General features: G+C 38.5%; 1 protein-coding gene across 3 annotated transcripts in view; it reads left to right on the top strand.

Annotated features, from left to right (window-relative positions):
* DYM (dymeclin) overlaps positions 1 to 19419 on the top strand; it is a 271365-nt gene that overhangs the window by 114583 nt on the left and 137363 nt on the right. For all 3 annotated transcript variants that reach the window (XM_033087487.1, XM_033087488.1, XM_033087489.1), the window contains exons 12-13: positions 1183 to 1296; positions 2268 to 2362. In XM_033087487.1, coding sequence (XP_032943378.1) covers positions 1183 to 1296; positions 2268 to 2362 — 209 coding nt within the window. The remainder of the gene's footprint in view (positions 1 to 1182; positions 1297 to 2267; positions 2363 to 19419) is intronic.

The following is a 19419-nucleotide window of genomic DNA, read 5'->3' as shown; positions in this document are numbered from 1 at the left end:
TCCCTCTCCCACTTTTTGCACCATTTATTTGTTGTAGAAACTGGGTTATTTGTTTAATAGAATTTCCTACATTTGTCTTTGGCCAATTATACCACCGTGTTATTTAACCTGTACTTTTATCCTGTATTTCATATATGTTAGTATTTAGAACAGAGGCTTGATTACATGTAGCACATAGATCTTTTAGATGAGTAAATTCCTCTACTTGCTTCCCGGCTTTTTTATAAATGAAAGTCTAGATTCATTTGTTTTGAAAGGAGGTGGGACCTCCCTTTCAAGACACCCACCCCCTCAGCAGTTGAGAGTGATGGAGTTCTGTGTTCTGCATGGAGCCTGTCTTTGTGGACAAGGCAGGAATCAGCCCAGAAGGCTTTTCGTTTTCATGCATGGATAGAGAAGAATGAGGCACCTTGACTCCCTGGGTAATGGAGAAAGGAAGTGGGAGTGCCCTAAATGGTAGAGAACCTGAGGGGAGTTCTAGTCCCAGCCTGGTGGCTTTTCTGTACTTGACCCCCTTCATTGTGGCAGTCCGGAGCTGGCTGCTGCACTGCCCAATTTCTCTCTCTCTCACCCCTCTCATACCCCTCTCATACCCATGTTACAAATCTGTGCAACTGTGACAACTTAAGTTAGAAAATAGTTCTTGCTCCCCAAGCCCCAGAGGTGAGCCCCAGAGCTGCCTGCTCCGACCAAGTAGCCAGGCAGACTGCCGGGCCTCTTCTTGAAGATCTTTACTTTGTGTTCTTGGCTGCTCCTGAACACAAGCGCAGAGGTTTTCTGTGGTTGGTGGGGCAGCTCTCCTTTTCAAGAGATTGCTTTGTTTTATTGTTACTTTCAAACTGCTGAAGGCTGATTGTTTTTTCTGGTTTTTCTGTCAGTCTTGTCTTATCTGCCATACCTCTTTCAGATGTATCTCCTTTTTGTCTACTAATGAGATCCTCCTCTGTTGTCCAGATGCGTTTTTTTTTTTTTTTTAGTTTCTTTCTTTCATATTTAAGAAGGAAGGACAAGTAAACACATCAGTCACAGTTGGGCTATCTTGAACTGAAAGTCTCACAATTCACTTCTCTATGCTGTTTAATTTACCTTCGGAGCAGAGCCATGGCTAGACATTATAGACACAGACAGTCCTTTTTTCCCTAAATCATTCATATTTACTTAAACTTTTCTTCCCCATTACAGATATTAAAAAATATTACTTGGTATTCAGAACGGGTTTTAACTGAAATTTCACTGGGGAGTCTCCTGATATTGGTCGTAATAAGAACCATTCAATATAACATGACACGGACAAGAGTAAGTATTCCATAGCTATTTTTCTATCTTTATGCATCTAGTACAGTTAAGACTATAGTTTAAAGCAATCTCTTTATTTAGAGTGTAGCTTCTCATGAAATATAGTGGAAAAGTACAGATCAGCATATAGACGTTGCATTACATGATCCCGAGGTAGTGTACATAGTGTCTGTTTCTTAACATTTCATAGATTTGTGATTAAAGATATTTTGCATGGAATAGAAAACAAGCAGTGGCGCACATTTAGATAAGATGTTGTAAGTCTTTGCTAGACCAATAAAACTGATTTACCTTTTAAAAGCAGCAACAACAAACTAAGAAGATATGAACACAAGGAAATATGAATTTAGTTGTGAAAGAAAAGAAGAAAGAGAATACTTTAAAGAGTAAAAGGGAAATTTTGACTGGATTATATTTGTAGTACCTGGGAGCAAATCAGTTCTGAGCAATAGAGAACGAGTGTAGAGAATTCGTAGCTCAGAGAAATGGTCCAGTTTACTGAGCTGTTTTCAGTTATTCCCCTCTGTGGGGCTAACATACATACATGTCCACAGTCTTTTATCTGAAACTCTCAGAGCCAGATGTGTTTTAGAATGGAGAATGTTTTGATTTTAGAAAGATAATTACAGTGCAGATGCTTACACTATACGATAACCGTTAGGTTCTGGAGCAGCACACTGTAATTAAACATTAATATTTCTACAGTGAAATAGTTCAGTCCTCACCAGGGTAGGGCTAATGAAGACCATAAATAGCATCATCCTCTTTTGTGCCAGATGTTGCTTCCAAATGAGTGGTGAAAAAATCTTTGAACTTTCAGTGCTTTATCGATTTTGGAATTAGAGAAAAGGGATCATGGGCCCGAACTTTGAAAAATCAATGATAATTGAGTTTACATTTGCTTCTAATTAACCTCGCTTAACATGTAGAGAAGACTCGATGAATGTTTTCAACTTGCTCTTTTCTGGCAGGACAAGTACCTTCACACAAATTGTTTGGCAGCTTTGGCAAATATGTCGGCACAGTTTCGTTCTCTCCATCAGTATGCTGCCCAGAGGATAATTAGGTAAATATGAGCTTCCCAAGAAATCCTGGTTTTTGCCTTCTGGCTGACTATTGAAAAGGATACTGTGGTGGGCCCTTTTTAAATGTTATCTGCAAGGAATATCCAATTTTCCTATTTAATTTTTATCACCTTCTTGTTGGGTTGAAAGCACCTTGTTCTCCTTTTTTTCTAACCTAACTTTTCAATCAAAGTTAATTGTATTTACTTTCAATCTTTTCATAAATCTAGTTTTAAGCCTTGCATGTTAGCTTTTTACAGAGGAGCAGGGATAATTTTTAGTAATGCAAACTAAATCTTAATACATTTGCTGAGCATTTTATAGAGCATTACGCTACCCTTTTGAGGAGTTTCCTGTTTTAGAGAATTCTTCCTATAGCAGTTTACCATATTAGTTTCCTATTGTTGCCACTAATTAATGACTTAAACAACAGAAATTTATTATACAATTCTGTAGGTTAGACATTCTACACGGGTCTCACTAGGCTAAAATCAAGATGTCAGCAGGGCTGCATTCCTTTCTGGAGTCTCTAGAGGAGAATCTATCTGTTTCCTTGACTTCCAGTTGCCAGGAGCTGCCTGCATTCCGTGGCTCCTGGCTTCTTCCTCCATTTTCAGAATCAGCAACAGTAGATTGTTGAGCCCCCCTCACATCTCATCACTCTGACCTCCTCGTCTGGTTCCCTCTTCCATTTGGAGAATCCTTGTGATTGCGCTGGCCCTACCCAAATAGTCCAGCGTAATCTCTTGATCCTTAACTGAAGGATCAAGGTCCTTAACTGAATCAAAACTGAAAGTCCCTTTGCCGTGTAAGGTAACATAGTCACAGGTTCAGAAGATTAGGACGTGGACATTTTAAGGGGAGAAGCCATTTTTCTGCCACAATATCACCAGAAACCCCTCTGTCTTCCTCACCTTTTGCCAAAGACATGATCTTAAACGTAAGAAGGCTAATTAACTAATGATGAATGATTATTTTTTGCAGGGATTTTTAACTTATGTAGGCACTTTGGGATCTTCAGGTAGGATGCTCAGTATTGTACCTGGTGGCTTTCAAGTAGGACATTTGTTACGTAAGTCAGCGAAGTCAGATTGTTTCCTTTAATTCTTGCTTTTTGGGCAATACAGTTTTGACTTTTAGTTTTTGTGTTGTAGTCATTGGTGGTGATCACAACTCCATATTACTTTAAACTCTAATCTTACTTTTTGTTCATTAGTTAGAGATGTTAATTGACCAGGGCTTATTTTTTGCAATCACTCAGAATTAACTTATGATCCTCATATATTCATCCTCAGAATGTAGCAGAGGATAGTTTGTGCTAAATTAAACTAAACTAATCCAATAAAATGTACTAGGACCAGACCTCTGGTCTTAATACATTATATTGGAGTATTTTGGCGGTTTGTACTTGAGAGATTATCCAGTTGACTGACTCTGGACTAACACTAACTTCATAATTTAAAGTAAACGTAGTGCCTCCTCATATCCCAGATTCTTCCAGGTGTTCTGAAGAGCCTTTAGTTTCTAAAAATTAGAAACTTTGTCACCATGCTTTTCTAGATGTAAGAGTTAGAAAAAAATGCGAATAAAGTACTGTGCCAAGCTTTCTATTATGTGATGACTAAAATAGAAAATAATCATATTTGGAGAAAAAAGAAACATAATTTAGAGTTGTGATTAGGGGATATTTAGATCAGGCTTATCATCAGTAAAGAGTAGTGCTTTACTTAATTTTAATGGAGTTTTATTTTGCATTATGTGAGGAACTGTGTTAAGCAGGGAATGTCAAAATTAGTTATAAAAATTCCTGCCCTCAGTAGCCAAGATAAGACAAGGACCAACATATATTATATGCAGCAGAATGCAGTAAATGTTGGAATAAAAGGAAAGCTGCAATGGTGAGGGTGAGTGGTTGGTTCAGAGAATAGTGAGATCACATCTCATTGAGAAATTTAGGCAAGGTGAGTAGAGAGAGAGCACTGGAGACTGGCCTGATAGGGGAAAGCGTTAGCCAAAACAAAACAAGAGGGGCTGTGTTGAGAGAGCATGGTTTATATTTAAAAAACAACCAGCTTCACTCAGTTGGCGTGTTGTGGACTTGCGTGTACAGGGATTACAGGAGACAAACCTTAAAGAACCTGGTGGGGCCTTCTTGTGGAGGGGCTTCATTACCAGAGCCACAGTTTAGGATAATGAAAGCAATAGAGAGGAAAGACGATTTGATCTTCAATAATAACAAAAAAGAAGATGTGAATGAGTGAGTCGTAAATGGATTTTAAAGGAAGCAATTCCATGTAAGTCTCTCGAGTCATCAATTTCAGCAGATGATGTTAGTGTGCTCTGTTTGTCATACTGAGGGGCGTGCAGTTCTAACAAGTTCCCAAATGAGGCGAAAGCTTCTGGTCCAGGGCCATAGTGGAGCAGCCAGTATGTCATCCAGGAGGGTGCTTGTTAGAAATGCACACTGTCGGCCCAGCTTCAGACCCACTGAATCAGAAGCTTCATTTTAACGAGATCCCCAAATGCTTTCTACACACATTAAAGTTTGGAAAGCATTTCGAATTTGGGCCTAGAACTCAAGATTTATTCCCTTAGAATGCACTTGTCTCAAATTAGAAATGGGGCCCAGCTTTTTTGTATCTTGAGGAAACTCATTTTCTGCTAAATGTTTGTGTTTAGGATATAGAATTGTGAAGTATGGTAAGGAATGTGTAACAAACACAGAAGATTTGTTATAGCGGTGCAACTCAAGAGTCACCAGATGCTCTAGTAATTCCTTCAAGTGAGAAGTAATCAGCTTTCATATACACATTTTCTAAATCCACTTTTCGGGAAGAGACTATACAATTTTGCATCCGTCAGTTGCAAAACTTTGAAGAGCCAATATGTCATGTGATCTCCAGCAAAATGCAAAACAGAGTAACATGTTTCATTGCTGTGTAAGTAGGATGTGAATAAAGCTTTTGAAAACCTTCTTAGCTGGACATAAATGTAAGGAATGATTTCATAGGGTGTCTAAGCTATTTCATATCTAGTGACAATGTGTCTTCCATGGGCTCTTGGTATTCTAGTATTTTAGAAAAGTCACACACATGATCTGGGTTTTGCTCAGCTATAAAAACTTTGAATAGGCTAGAAGCATGGATATGTGATATTATTTGGGATTATAGGGTCATTAATTCAATTAAAAATATTTATTAAAAGTACATTCCATGCAAGAGACTGTGCAGGTTGCAAAGAGATCATTACTGCCTGCCCTTAAGATTCCCCCTCTTGCCTCTTGTGTCGTCCCCCGCTCTAGCTCCTTCCTCTGGCTCCTTCTTCACCTTGGGCTTAACAGATACTTTCTGCAGTAGGTCATCCTAGAGTGTTTTCTTCTTCTCTGCTCATCTTCCCTAGGAGTTCACATGTATGCCCGTGACGTCCCCTACTATGCACTTGTATGTGGGAAACCATCCAAATCTACATTGATGTTCCTGATCTTTCTCTTTTTTCTAGAGACAGGCAGTACGGTGTAGTGGCTAAGATCACAGACACTGAGTTTGCAGTGCCAGCTCCCAAACTTACTAGCTGTGGATCCTTAGAGAAGTTACTTAACTTCTTTATGTAGCAGTTTCCCCATCCGTGAGGTAGGGCGACAGTAGTTGCTGTCTTATCTCAATGGGTAAGGTGAATATTAAGAGAGTTAATACTTGTAAAGAGCCTGGCACATACTGTGGACTGTATAAGCATTGACTAGCTGAACCCTAACTCCTAACCTCACTGCCTGGGTATCCTACACTTACCTCAAACTTTTATTCTTTTTAAGACTGTACTCATTTTTAAACCTATTCTTCCTTTTGTATTCCCCGTACTAGGTAATGGTTCTCCCGACAGCCATCTCAATTGCCAAGCCAGAAACCTACAAGTAATTCTTACCATTTCTCCCGTCCCCTCAAATGCTATATCCTATTGGGCACAGGAATCCTGTCTAACACACCATTGTAACTTGCATTCAGACCCTCTTTTCTGTCTCTACTATGGCTGTGTTCACGATGGTCACCAGAACTGTGTCATTGGTCTGCCTGGCCTCTGTGCCTCCCTGTTTGCCCCTCCACTGTCAACCTGTACATTGCTGCATCCTTTTGAAAAGCACGCGTATATCTGATCATGTTGCTCCCTATGCTTAAAATCATTAAACAGCTTCCCTTTGCTAGCAGGTTAAAATTCAGCCTCCTTGGAGCAGTGGCTCTCCACTGTGGGTGATTCCCCAGGGGACGTTCAGCAATGTCTAGAGGAAGGGTTTTTGCTTTTTTGTTGTGCTGCCACAAGGGAGGAGGTTGCTACTGATATCTAGTGGGTAGAGGCCAGGGACATTACTAAGTGGCCTATAATGCACAGGACAACAAAGAATCATCCAGCCCAACATGCCCGTAGTGCGAAGGCTGAGGGACATGCTCTGGGTGGGCCCTGCCCTCCCTGTGCTCTTAGTCTTTCATTCCTCCTTGGCACATACCCGCTGCTCACAGCTACACTCCCGTCTGGATAAGTGTGGTCTAGAACTAGAGGAAAGTCGAGACAGTTCCTGGTATCACCTCTTTCCGTGGGGCTTTTCTCATCAGCTTCCCACCTCTCTGTCCTGTTCTATCTTGAACCTGCAGTGGTCGGGCCCCTGGTCCCCCCCCGCCACCCCCACAGCTAGCTCCTAGGCCTTTTTACTTTAGACCCAGCTGCTCTAGCACAGTTGCATCATATTTCCGTATTCACTTTAAAAAGAGAAACAACCCAACTGGCCCTGTTCATCTCTTTGTAGCATCCCCTGGGTCTCTGTCAATTCTGGCCCAGGGCTCGTCCCTAGGGCAGGAGCAGGGAGGAAAGGCCAGGAAAGGAGAAAGTCACGTGTTAGACAGTATGGCTGTGGTGGCCTGGTTTCGCTCAGGTGGGTGTGGGACAGAGAGAACTTCAGAGTCTTGACCTTGTGACACACTGGCCTGGCCTGAAGTTGCAAGTCTTGTTGTTTAAGCAAAGGAGTAATTATTGGAGGTAAAAGACTTGTCTTACATTTCTTTGCATTCCTTTACAAAGAGTAGCTCCCAGTAGGCACACAGTAGACTTTTAATAAATACCTAGTGACTTATTCTTAGAAGATTGACTGGCATCTGGGATTTTAAGCTTAGTTCTGGCACCCACCATTCTGAGACTTCACAGAAGTTGATTCGTCTCTGGCCACATTTTGCAGGTACCTGCTGCTTCTCTGAGCTAGTGAAGTTGATAATAATGAAGACATTATTGAAAACGTTCTGATTTTTTCAAACTTCTTGAGAATAAAATTTTTTAGACTAATATCTTTTAGATATTAGCCCATGGAATCAAAGAAAGAAAGACAATTTGTTTTTAATAATACTTTCCAGTAGTATTAGCCTACCACCTTAGGCTGCCTTACTTCTGTCCCACTGAAGTAAGTTTCATGGATTGAGTATTTTCCTGAACCAAATGATGTACTGAACTGAAAACATACAAGAGAATATTAAGAAGCAAAATAGCCTGTTTGTTGTTGGGATAAGTTTATATTACACAACCTGAAATATTCAAATATATAATATAGTAACATACCTGGTTATTTCTCTTGGCTGTGATATTTGAGGAATACTTTCTTATGTTAAAAATATGGTTCATTTAATGATAAATTCATACCTAGCAACTTCTTTTTTGTTACATTTAAAACTGGCAAAAGTCTGGAGGTTTATACAGTAGAGAGCTGGTGTTACACAGCCGGTAGGTGGCTATCCCAAGCTTGCCCATGTTCATTCCACTGCACTGTCATAGCAAGACTGGCAGAACATTATTTATGAGAGTAATTCATCCGCCATGGGTCCATGGATCCTAATTCCTGAGGATTTTCTGAAACAGATGGTTCTCTGCAATCTAGGATAGACAAGTCCTTTTTGATTGTCCCCCACCCCTCATTTCAACTTCCTTCCAATACAGCCAAGTACCTAAAGTTATAGTAGCAAAGTCTGAAAGGTCTTTTTTCGCCTCTCATACTGGCTAGTTGACAAACGTATGGATGTGTTCAGGAATTGCAGTACATAGTGTATGGACATTTTCCTGGAAAATGAACACAGAAAGGAGGACAAACTGTGTATCTTTTAGCCTGAAACTATTTGTCTTACATCTAATGCTGGACGTTAGTTTTATGGGTTTTGTGTGTGTGTGTGTTTTTTTAATTCATTGAATACTTACTGAGCTTTTGCTATATGCCTACCACTGTGTAGTCCTCTTTGAGATTTTTTACATTTGAATTTGGGACTAATGTAATTCATTGTATCTAGAAATTGTTAGTTATAATCATGTTGCTTTTACTTTTTAAAACTTTAATTTGAACCTTATATTATTATCTAATATTGTAGTCAGGAAATTGTTTCTTTAGGAAAGGGATTATCTGATATTAAGGGTTATAATAAATAAATAGTTCTGTTTCCAAAATCTTGGTAAGTTATTTAATTTCTGTTTTCCATCTCTAAAGTGATTTATGATACCTGCTTCATGTGAGTGTTGCAAGAATAAATACTCATAATGGCTTATAAAGTCTTTTGTAGCTATATTTTCTCTGTTATAGTATTATAACATTTTTGAAATAATTGTAATCTAAAAATAAGTCTGGATAACGTCTCTATCAAAAAAAAAAATTTCTCTATTACTATTCCTACGTAGATTCTGAGTCCCTGCCAAAGGATCATCAGTTTGCCTATATTTCCCAAACATTTCTCTAAATGAAGACAGGTCATTGAATATAAATCAAGTGTTTTTAATAATCACATGTTTTATTTTAGATTGGTAGGAGGTGTGAGCAATGGTTTTGCAGTGTCAGTACTTTTAAACTGGCTTTGCAGTGTAAGTACTTCTATTAAACTTGCATGATTTATTTTTTAAAAGAGAATTAACTTGTTCTTGTTGAATGCCTAGGCAGTAAAGAAGTTCCAGTCTCCCTTTGGTCTTTGCTGATCCTTGTTTGATCTAGGCATAGCAGGAGCCAAGAAAGGAAGGAGGAATGTTTTGCCTTAAAAATCTGGCTTCCTGCACTTCCTACAGCCAGTGGTACTTTGAAGGTAGCTAAAATTTTCTGGAAAAAAAAAATCTGACATGGCTTGCTTTTTAGTTTAGACCTTTCTTAAGAAATTACATTGAGAACATTTAGACAGCTCCCAGTCGAACATTTATGTTTCCAGTAGACTATTTCTAACTCTACAGAGATAGCTGTGCATTGTGAAGCCCCATTGCTGTGGACTGCTGTGAAGGATCTGCGGTGTTGCTCTGCTTCAAGCTAACTTAGTTTGCAATAGTTTTGTGGATCCTGGTAAAGACTCAAGATTTCTGGGTCGGAGACAAAGGACAGTTTATTCCTCACAGCAGTAGTAAGGGCCAGAGTATCATCGTTTTCTTGTGTGGTTCCCCATTCCCATACGGCAACGTGATGAGGGCCAATTGATCTGCATATGCAGTGGGTTGCATTATAGGAGAGGAACCCTGAGCTTAGGAAAGAAACCCCAATCATGTATCATGGGCTTTAAGCAAACCAGCCGAGCCTTTGTTTTGCATTGCGACATCTTAAATCTATTTGATAGCAAACTGCTCTCTGCTCTAGAGGGACACACTACCTCTGCCTTCCCCATCTGTTCACTCTGCAAACATCCATGAAAATACAGTGTAGAGCACAAAACTGTGAATGCCTCTGCTTCCAAGCAACACGAGAGACCCCTGGGGAATTGTGTTTACCTAGTTATGCGTTTCTCTTGCCACTTGGAAAAACCTGTCACTGTGTCATTAAGGTAGCTAGTTGATACTGCTCTCGGCTTTATATCTCACTTGCTAATGCATTGGATTTATATATCTGGGAAGAAGTAGAGGATTGAATGGCCTCACTAGTCTCTGCTTTGTCCATGTGTCACAATGAATCTCCTGCTCAGGTGTCAGTGTCATTAACACAATCCTTAAAGCCTTTCTTCTGAGTGGCTTTGACAGAACCAGAATATTTTTGTCTTAAACACAAATCAAAATTATAGGTTTGAAAGGACCTTTAAAGAACATCTAAGACAAGTCTGCACATTTTACGTGTGGAAATACTGAAACCTAGAGTTATTATGTGACCAGTCCAAGTGAATGCTATTGCAGAAGCAGACATAGAAATTGAGTCTCCCAGCTCCTTGGAGTTCTTTCCAGAACAAAAGAGAGAAAAGGGGTGCACTCATGCCTTGCCCCTTTTAACATAATTGTGACACCTGATATGTTATAAAATGCTAAGGCCAGAGAAGAGAAATGGTGTGACTTGGTAAAGGAGTTTCCTCCCTGATGAATTGTACATGCTTCATGGTCTTTGTAAAAAGCACCTTTACCAAGACAAAGAAACAAGGGTTGTCACAGAGGAACTGGGAGTAAACAGAAAAGTAAAGAGATTTTAAATGATTACATGTCCAATGTGAAGCCATGCAGAATCAGATGTACCAGGGATGGGGACAAACAAGGGAAGAGAGGACGCTTCCTGAGGAAAGAGAAAAGGGTAATGGGGAAGAGGTAGCTGCTGAAAAGGTAGGTAAATAATACTCCCCTATCACGAATATTAATGAATGTTCTGAACATTTAACATTTATTTTTATATGCCTCAGTTTCCTCATTTACAAAATGGGAATATCTTCTTAGGTTTGCTGTGAGGCATAAATGACTTACTGTTTCTAAAGCACTTAGATGGAATACAGTCTTTAGAGTAGCAATCACCTAGTAATGATCAAAGGACAGAAGTCTTTGTTAGAGGACAGACAACACCATGTCTTATTCATGGTGGCTTAGTAGGTATTTGAAGGAATGATGAAGTTCTGACACTCTAATTGGATTAAAATAGTTAAAATCTGGCTATAGGTGAGGAGGAAATAGCATGCCATGCAGACTGCTTTTTTTTTTTCTGCACAGCTCGTATCTGTCATATGCAACCTATTGGACCCTATACAGTGTTATTCGTGTTATCTGATGATATGGGTATTATTTCCATTCTATAGCAAAGAAACTAAATCTCACAGAAGTAATTTATCTAAGGTCATCTTGCTGGACAGTGACAATGCTGGGATTTAAACCTTCATCTGTCCTTCATCCATAGCACTGCTCAACCTTCCATTGTCAAGTGCCTCTTGTAAAGTTTTAAACTCAAAGCATGCAAATAATTTGTGTACAAGACATTTTCATTTTGCACCATGCCGTAGGTGAGTTGTTTTCAACGTTTCCAAGTATGTGAGAGAGTCAAGTCCTATGGAGAATGAGATGCGTAAAGATTTTCGGTTCTCCCAAGGATGGCATGTCGTCCGTATCTTTCTGAATGCTTAGGAGAGAGATTCACTGATGACAAAATATACCCCTTCATAGGAGCCCCTGAGCGGCCTTCTGGGTTTGAGACCCAGGGGGTGAGAAAAACTATAGGAACCTGAGGTGACATTCCTGTTGGTGCTGTTTTTCCACCTAAAATGCACCTGTTTTCTGACCTTCCTTAGTCAGACATGACGATCACATTGAAGCATGAGAACACTGATATTATGAATAAACTTTCATGAACCCATTAATCTTGGATTCAGAAATGTACACAACTCTGTCATTATTTCCTACATGATGTGGACGTAAGAATGGTACCTTAGTACATAAGATAAAGACCTTTACGTCATTCCAAATTTCCCATTTAGATTTGCCCAGTCTTAAGTAAATCACTGGGATTCTAAATAGACCTGAGAAATGCCAGTAACTGGAGTTTCTTCACAGAGTATTTTATAACATGATTGTGATTTAAAAACAAAAAACAAAAAAACAAGGGTAGGTATTTAGGGGTCATTTCATCATTTATCAAGTATTTTCTATATGTTTGCCATGTGTCAAACATTGGCAGTCATTGGAGAGTCACATGGTATTCTCATGCCCTGCCTTCAGAGAGCTTTTAATCTAGCAGTCAGTGGACTGCTATCCATTGAATATCCATTGAACACCGTTTGTAGTGTGCTAAAAAGAGTATGACAAGGGAGAACGCAGACAGCTTACCTGAATGTCACTGAAGCCTTCACCAGTGAGATGATACATGCATTGTATCTTAAAATATGAGCAGTTGCCCTGCTCATTAGGGATGATAAGGGAGACAGCTCTTTTCTCTATCGGTCTGGCTCTCAGTCCTTCCCTAAACTTTCTTTAGAAGGCTTAGGTAAGATTTCAGTTGTATAGAATTCCCTTTCAGCTACTTGCAGAAAAACTCACAAAACTTACTTCATCTAACTGGACTCTCACAGGAAGGTGATAAAAAAATATTTATTAAAATAAAAACTACTACAAAAGCTATGTGCCACGCTGACCTTAGTCCAATTTTAATTTGTTACTCAGAAAACTGTTCAGTTTATATTATAGTTGTCAGCTGATTGGAATACTCAAATTACTTTAAAATTCAGTTTGACTAAAGAGGCACATTAGATGAGTAGTTTTCAGTTGGAGTGGGATTGAAAGGGGTGAAGAAAGCGTGTGGTATGTGTTGTGGGAAAGCTACTACAGAAAGCGACCTCCTGAACCTATGAATTTGTACATTGTTAAATTAACTGGAGTCGGTAGATAAACTTTTACATATCACTTAGAAGCTTTTCAAATGAGTGATCGTTTTTTTTCTTTTTAATTTGTAAAACTCAAAACATATTTAAAGAGAATACTATAATGAACCGCTAGGTTCCCATCGTGTAACTTCAACAAATATATCAATTCATGACCAACTTGACTTCATTTATATCTTCACCTTTTCCTCCCGACTGTGGATTATTTTAAAGCAATTTCTGAATTCATTTCGTCTATCAAAATTGCATTATGTAAATGGATAAGTTTTTATGAGCATCTGTTATGACTTGGTCCCTCCACGAGTTGTAGAGAGATAATAAAATCGGTGTTACTACAATCATCCAAAATGTGGGCATTAGCCATACTTTGGGTTCTTAGTCATTCAGAATCCAGTCAGTTCAGGACTTACTCTGTGTCACACACAATGTTAGTCTTTGTTATAAGGAGGCTGTCTTATTTAATTGTGATTATAGCCTTATATGAGATACATAGGTTTTCTTTTCTTAGATGAGGAAACTGAGGCACAGAGAGACTACGAAACTTATTCAGGGTCAGATTGCTCACAGTATCGAGGAGCTGAGATTGGAATCTAGTTGTGACATTAGCCTAGAAGTGTTCTTCTCTTTATGGCAGACCTGACATGGATACTAAATAGTGAAAAAGATAAACAGATAGTGAAAAAGATAAAGTGGTTGACACCACTTTAACCACAGAATTCTCGGTTATGAATGAGTGGAATGTCCACTGTATGGAGTTTCCCAGCCCTCTCTCTTGGATCACACCAATGCAGAGTTTCTGTAAATGTGGTCCGCACACCACGGAGTTTCCATTGGGCTTAAGCTGTTTTTACAAGAAGACATCATATGCCATTTTCACTGTGCTGACGGTGTTATAAAAGCCAAGTTGGGGTAAAACTGCTGGTAGTATAAATCAAGGCAGTAGCACCAAACTGTACTAGCTAGCAGTCACTGTATTTTGACAACTGTACACGTGCAGTGAAAAAAAAAACTTTCATTTAGAAAGTTCTTGATGAAACAGTAAACATGACTCATTGTAGTAAATCTTGACCTTTAATAAGTGTCCCTAATATTTTGTGTGGTAAACCTGGAAGTTCACATAAAACACACTGCGTGTTAAACTACAGTGATTGTCTTGAGACAAAGCATGTGTATGATTGAGTTGTGAGCTGCACTTTTTTCGATGGGTACCGTTTTTAGATGAAGGAATGAGTGACAACCTGTGGTAATTTAGACTTGGCAGACATTTTCGTGAAAATAAAGTGAGCCTGTCACCTCAAAGAAAACAACTGCTGGTGTTGGTTGTCAGTGATAAAATTGGAACTTAAAGCAAAAATTAGAATTTAAAAAAACTTGTATTGGCACCATGACTTTCATAGCTTCCCAATAATTACTGACTTTTGTGATGAGATAGATGAAGATTTTAATGTGTGGCATTTTTTGGATAGTTCATGATGAAATGTATCAGTATTTGGAAGCTCTGTATAACTCAGTAAACAATTGCTTTCAAATGACCAAAGCATGAAGTTACTATATTCGGCATGAGTGAAAAGATTCATTGAAAGTACAAATTAGACTAATGGGTCTTAATGCAACAGACTCAGAAAGGTTTTTATTACGGTTTCTAATTCTACATTTTAACTTATCTTTAAGAAACTACCACTTGAGTTTTATCATAATATCAAGAAGAATACCATAAAGGGCATTAAAATGCTCTTCCCTTTTCCAAGTACATATGTTATGAGGCTGCATTTTCTTCAGATGCTTCTAAAACAAGATTGACTTAAGAAGCAGGAATGAGGATCTGTTTTCTGTAAGCTAGAGTGTAAAAAGATTTGTAGAAATAGAAAATAATGCTACTCTTCAGACATTTTTTTGTTTTGTTTTGGAAAGGAGTTGTTTTTCATTAAGTGTTATTTATGTAATGTTCACATGTAATGTGTTCATTATTACGTTTAAGTGAATTAATAAGTATTTTAGATTTTTCTCAGTTTTATGTCTATTGTAGTTAATAGGTATAATCTACATATTAAAAAGTTCTTTGGGGTCCCCAGTAATTTTTTTTTAAGATTCTAAAGGGGCCCTACGATAAGTTTAAGGACTACTGTTCTAAGAGAGAGTGAATGTAAGTAGGTCTGTATTACAGAGTTCACTGTACATACTTTTAAATATCTACTATTTCTGAATTACTTATACCCTTACTTCCTTCCATCAATATAATCAATAGTTAGCTATGTTTGTATTATTCATGCTTCCATTTAATAAATATTTATTGAGAACATAGTAATCAGGGGTTGAAAGAGAAAGGGGATATACAGAATATGTAAATCATATTTACTCCCTGTAAGAGCTCGTGGTCCTTATCTTTAAAAGTTGTAAGATGAGAATGTTGTGGACTAAATTATCTTATAAGTTTATTGCTCATCTTGCCTGGGTGTGACTATAAAACAAATTTGTTCTGGTTGTCTGTTGCTGCGTAACAAACCACCCCAAAACTGAGTGGCTTAAAACAACAATTTACAGTTCTCTCTCACGGTGCTGTGGATTGATAGCGTGGCTGAGTGATACTCACATGAGGTCTTTCACAAGCTTGTAGTCAGACAGCAGCTGGGTTGGATGTCCAGTCTGACCCAGTCTCATGGCTGGCAGTTGATACCAGCCGTCAGCTGGGAGGTCTGTTGACATGTTGACTGGAGCACCTCATTTTTTTCCATGTGACCTGCCCATGAGGCTTGATCTTGTCACAAATCCCCAAGAAGGATGCTCCCAAGAGGGAACATTCAAGTGAGGCAGAAACTGTAAGGCTTTTTATGACCTAGCTCAGCTATCCTAGAAGATCGCTTTCACCACATTTATTGGGTAAAAGCAGGTCACAGGACCAGCCCAGATTCAAGAGGAAAGGAACACAAAAAGGCATCAATGCTGTGAGGCTTTGTTCATTTGTGACCATCTTTGGATGCTACTTGCCACAAGATGGTCAAAAGACTATTAAAATAAGTGTCATAAATTATTACCCATTGTAGCAGGAAGATGAACAGCTACTTTCATTCTAAACTTCTAGGCTTAAGATAAATATCTAGATTTCCATTCAAAATAGAAAATTCAGCTGAATTCATTCAAATGCTCTCTTTGTATTTTTCTTTCCTTTGTTTAATTTACATGTGACCTCAACGTCTCTCCCCTGACTTCTGCCTGTATTCAGTTTCTTTCGTTCAGAAGGAAATGCCCACTTTCCAGTAATGGTGTCTTTACTTACAGTAGATGGGCAGAGTCCTGTCCTGTGCGTCCTTGTGTTGCTGGTCACTCATTGGTTGATGTTGGCCTTGTCTTTGGGCTGAGAAAATGTCTGTGTTATCCTGTAGCAGCGTAACTGGCCAACTGGTCGCTGATAGTGGCAGCCCCAGAAGTTCTGTACAAGAGCGGTTGAGGGGCAGCATTAAATGTGAAAGGTGGAGCTCGGAGATTGTTTGGAAGTGGCATTTACACAGCAGCCACACTGTCTGGAACTTGATTATGTGTTTGCTGTGGCTTAGAGATCAGGCTGGAGGAAATTTGATGGGGGAGGGGGTGCTTTAGCTTAAGCTCCCCTTGATGGTGCTGTTGCGCTGTAAACTTCCAAAGAAAACATCTTTTATGTGCCTTTTTTTTAAAGCATTTTATTGGACACCTAAGGTGGAGCCGGCTCTGTGCTAGGCTTAGTGGAGCTAATAAGACACAGTTGTTATCCTTAGAGTCTAATCCTGGCTATTCACTTTCCTGACATTTTCTCAAAAGAGGAAAAAGAATACCTAATTGCATTCAAGCCAGGCCCATAGCGGCTTGTGACACCTTGATGGTAGTAACCAGTTTGCCCAAAGATGATGTATTCACAAACTTCAGAATTTTTAAAGTTACAGAAAAGGGTATCAAATAGCCCTTAAATATGTTTTAAAATGCTTAGTTCCACTCCAATAAAAATGAAATTTAAAACTTCACTGAGATGCCATTCTTCACCTATCAGATTAGAAAAATCTTTTTGTGGTTATATTTGGTTATGTGGAAACAGACACTCTCAAACTTTGCTTGTGGGGGTATAAATTGGTACAACTCCTATGAAGAACAATGTGGTACTATTACCCAAATTCCAAATACAATAGTCATATCTGCATTTGTGCAAAATGACAATGTACAAGTTTATTTTGGCAGTATTTTTTAATAATAACAAATAGTTGTTAAAACAACTCAAGTATCCATCAATAGAGACTTATTGAAGTAAATATGATACACTGAAACAATGGACAGTGTGCAGCTATTGAAAAAGTAAGTGTACCAACAGAAGGTTCTCCAAGATATTTATGTGTAAAAGAAAGGCACGGAATAATATGTGTAGTATGTGATTAGTGTATGGGTATAAATAATACATATTTGCATTTGTCCTTGTTTACCTGCAAAAACTCTGGAAAGATACACAAGAAAGTGATAAAAGTGGTTGTTGGGTAAGAGGGAAGCAAGAATTTCTACTGTTATGTTTCTCTTCACATGTAAGCACCAAAGAGATAGGGATCTTTGTATTGTTAATGAATGTATCCCAAGTATCTATAACAATGCCTAGCACATAAATATTTGTAGAATAAATGGTTATGCAAAAATAATTCAGTTAAAATACAAAAGCAATACAGATTCATTAGAGAAAATAGAGACAAACTTAAAGACAACTATAGTGCCCACTTTCAAGTTATCCTTAGACTAAGGCCTTGGTATATAACAGTCCAGATAATTTTCTATTCATATATATGTATATGTTTTCGTAAAAACAGGCTATAGCTTAGAGAAAGTTTGTAAGCATTTTCTGTATGTGTGTATGTGTGTATCACCTGTGTTCAGAGATACATTTCTGTAACATGATGGCTCAAAAATATCATTGAATTTATCCAATAAAATTGATAATGCCTTGTATTTGGACATGTAAGTTGTTAGCACATATGCACATACATACATGTATAGCTCTGAAAAGAAAATGCTGTGCACGCGTGAAAGAAGGAGTGTGATGGTGTTGGCAGTGCACCCTGGGGACCCCACCTCTGCCTCCTGTTAGCTGGGTCATCTTGGGCAAGTTCCTAAACTTGCCATGTGTACAATTCCTCACCTATAAAATGTGGGGAATAATACAGTAGTTCCTATTTTGTAGGGTTATTGTGAGGAATAAATTAGTAATACTATGAGAACCATTTAGATCAGTGTTTAGCACACTTAAATGTTAACCCCTTCTCTCCAAATATGGAGCATGGGGAAAATGTCAGACTTGATTCTGAGTGACTAGTACTATTATTTACGAGCCTCAGAACCCTTCACAAGCATTTGTTTGTAGTCGTCCTTTAGGTTCTGTCCCCTAAAGTGATCCCTGGGGTCACACAGTCAGGAGACCCTTATGGGTAATTTGCTGGGTAAAACTTAGCACGAGGGTATCCAGAATGAACAGCTGCAGGGGAATTCCTCTCCTCAAGGAGGCAATGAAGTTCCACTGATCCCAGCTCTCAGGTGTGTCTTGTGGCTCGTTAAGTAGCAGGGAAAGTTCTTCAGTTTTTCTGGGAAGAACTGCTTCTGAGTGGGTCACTGACTCCTCGGTTCACCTCGCTAAATGGTATTAACAAAGAGAAGACCAGTGTGAACGGAGCCGCCTCTACGCCGTGTACGCGCCGTGTTCTTCCGCTTCTCACAGGCTCTGGTCCCTGCTGAGTTGCCTTGTGGGCAGTAAGTTCACCTTTTTCCGTTGACTTAGATTATTTTTTAAAGGCTTTATTTTCTTTTCTTATTCATTGCTAATTAGCTCTTAGAATTCATTCTTGCCTATTTCTGAGTCTTCCTATTTATAAAACTATTCTCTCCACATTTGGGTTTTCTTAAAGTGGGGTCTACTAGATCAAACTGAAGCGGTTCTGAAATACACATGACTGAGAATGGCTGTTTATATATATATTTTTACAATGGATATTTCATAGACCACCCTTCACATAAAGGGAGAACTGGAAGTACTTTCTGATAGGTTTTAAAAGGTTTTAATTTTTAGGTTATCCAAAGATGATAGCTGAAATGTGAATAAAACTTTCCAGAACAACAAAAGAAAGTAACTAAGTTATCAAGTATTTTACACAAATTTGGTATTCCATGTATATCTAGAAATCAAATGTCTCGTGTTAAAATGAGGTTTGGGTTAGCTTAAGTTTTGTTTCTGGAAGTCTTCAATTCCTTATGAAGGAAAAAGTGCAAAGATTTTCTGGTATTGTTTTTCTATTGCAATTACAAAATGGAGTATATTGTGATCATTGAAAGATTTTGAACATTTTCCCAAACCGTAAATATATTTTTTCTTTCACAGTGATATATAGTACTTACCTGAAATTGAGCTTTTCTTTTTTATGAAACTAGTTGCACCTATTTTGCTGATAGATATTGACCTTGTT

This window comes from Rhinolophus ferrumequinum, chromosome 19, assembly GCF_004115265.2.
Source record: "Rhinolophus ferrumequinum isolate MPI-CBG mRhiFer1 chromosome 19, mRhiFer1_v1.p, whole genome shotgun sequence".
Taxonomy (NCBI): Eukaryota; Metazoa; Chordata; class Mammalia; order Chiroptera; family Rhinolophidae; genus Rhinolophus; species Rhinolophus ferrumequinum.
The sequence above is the reverse complement of the archived record's forward strand: the minus strand, read 5'-3'. Positions and strand labels throughout refer to the sequence as shown.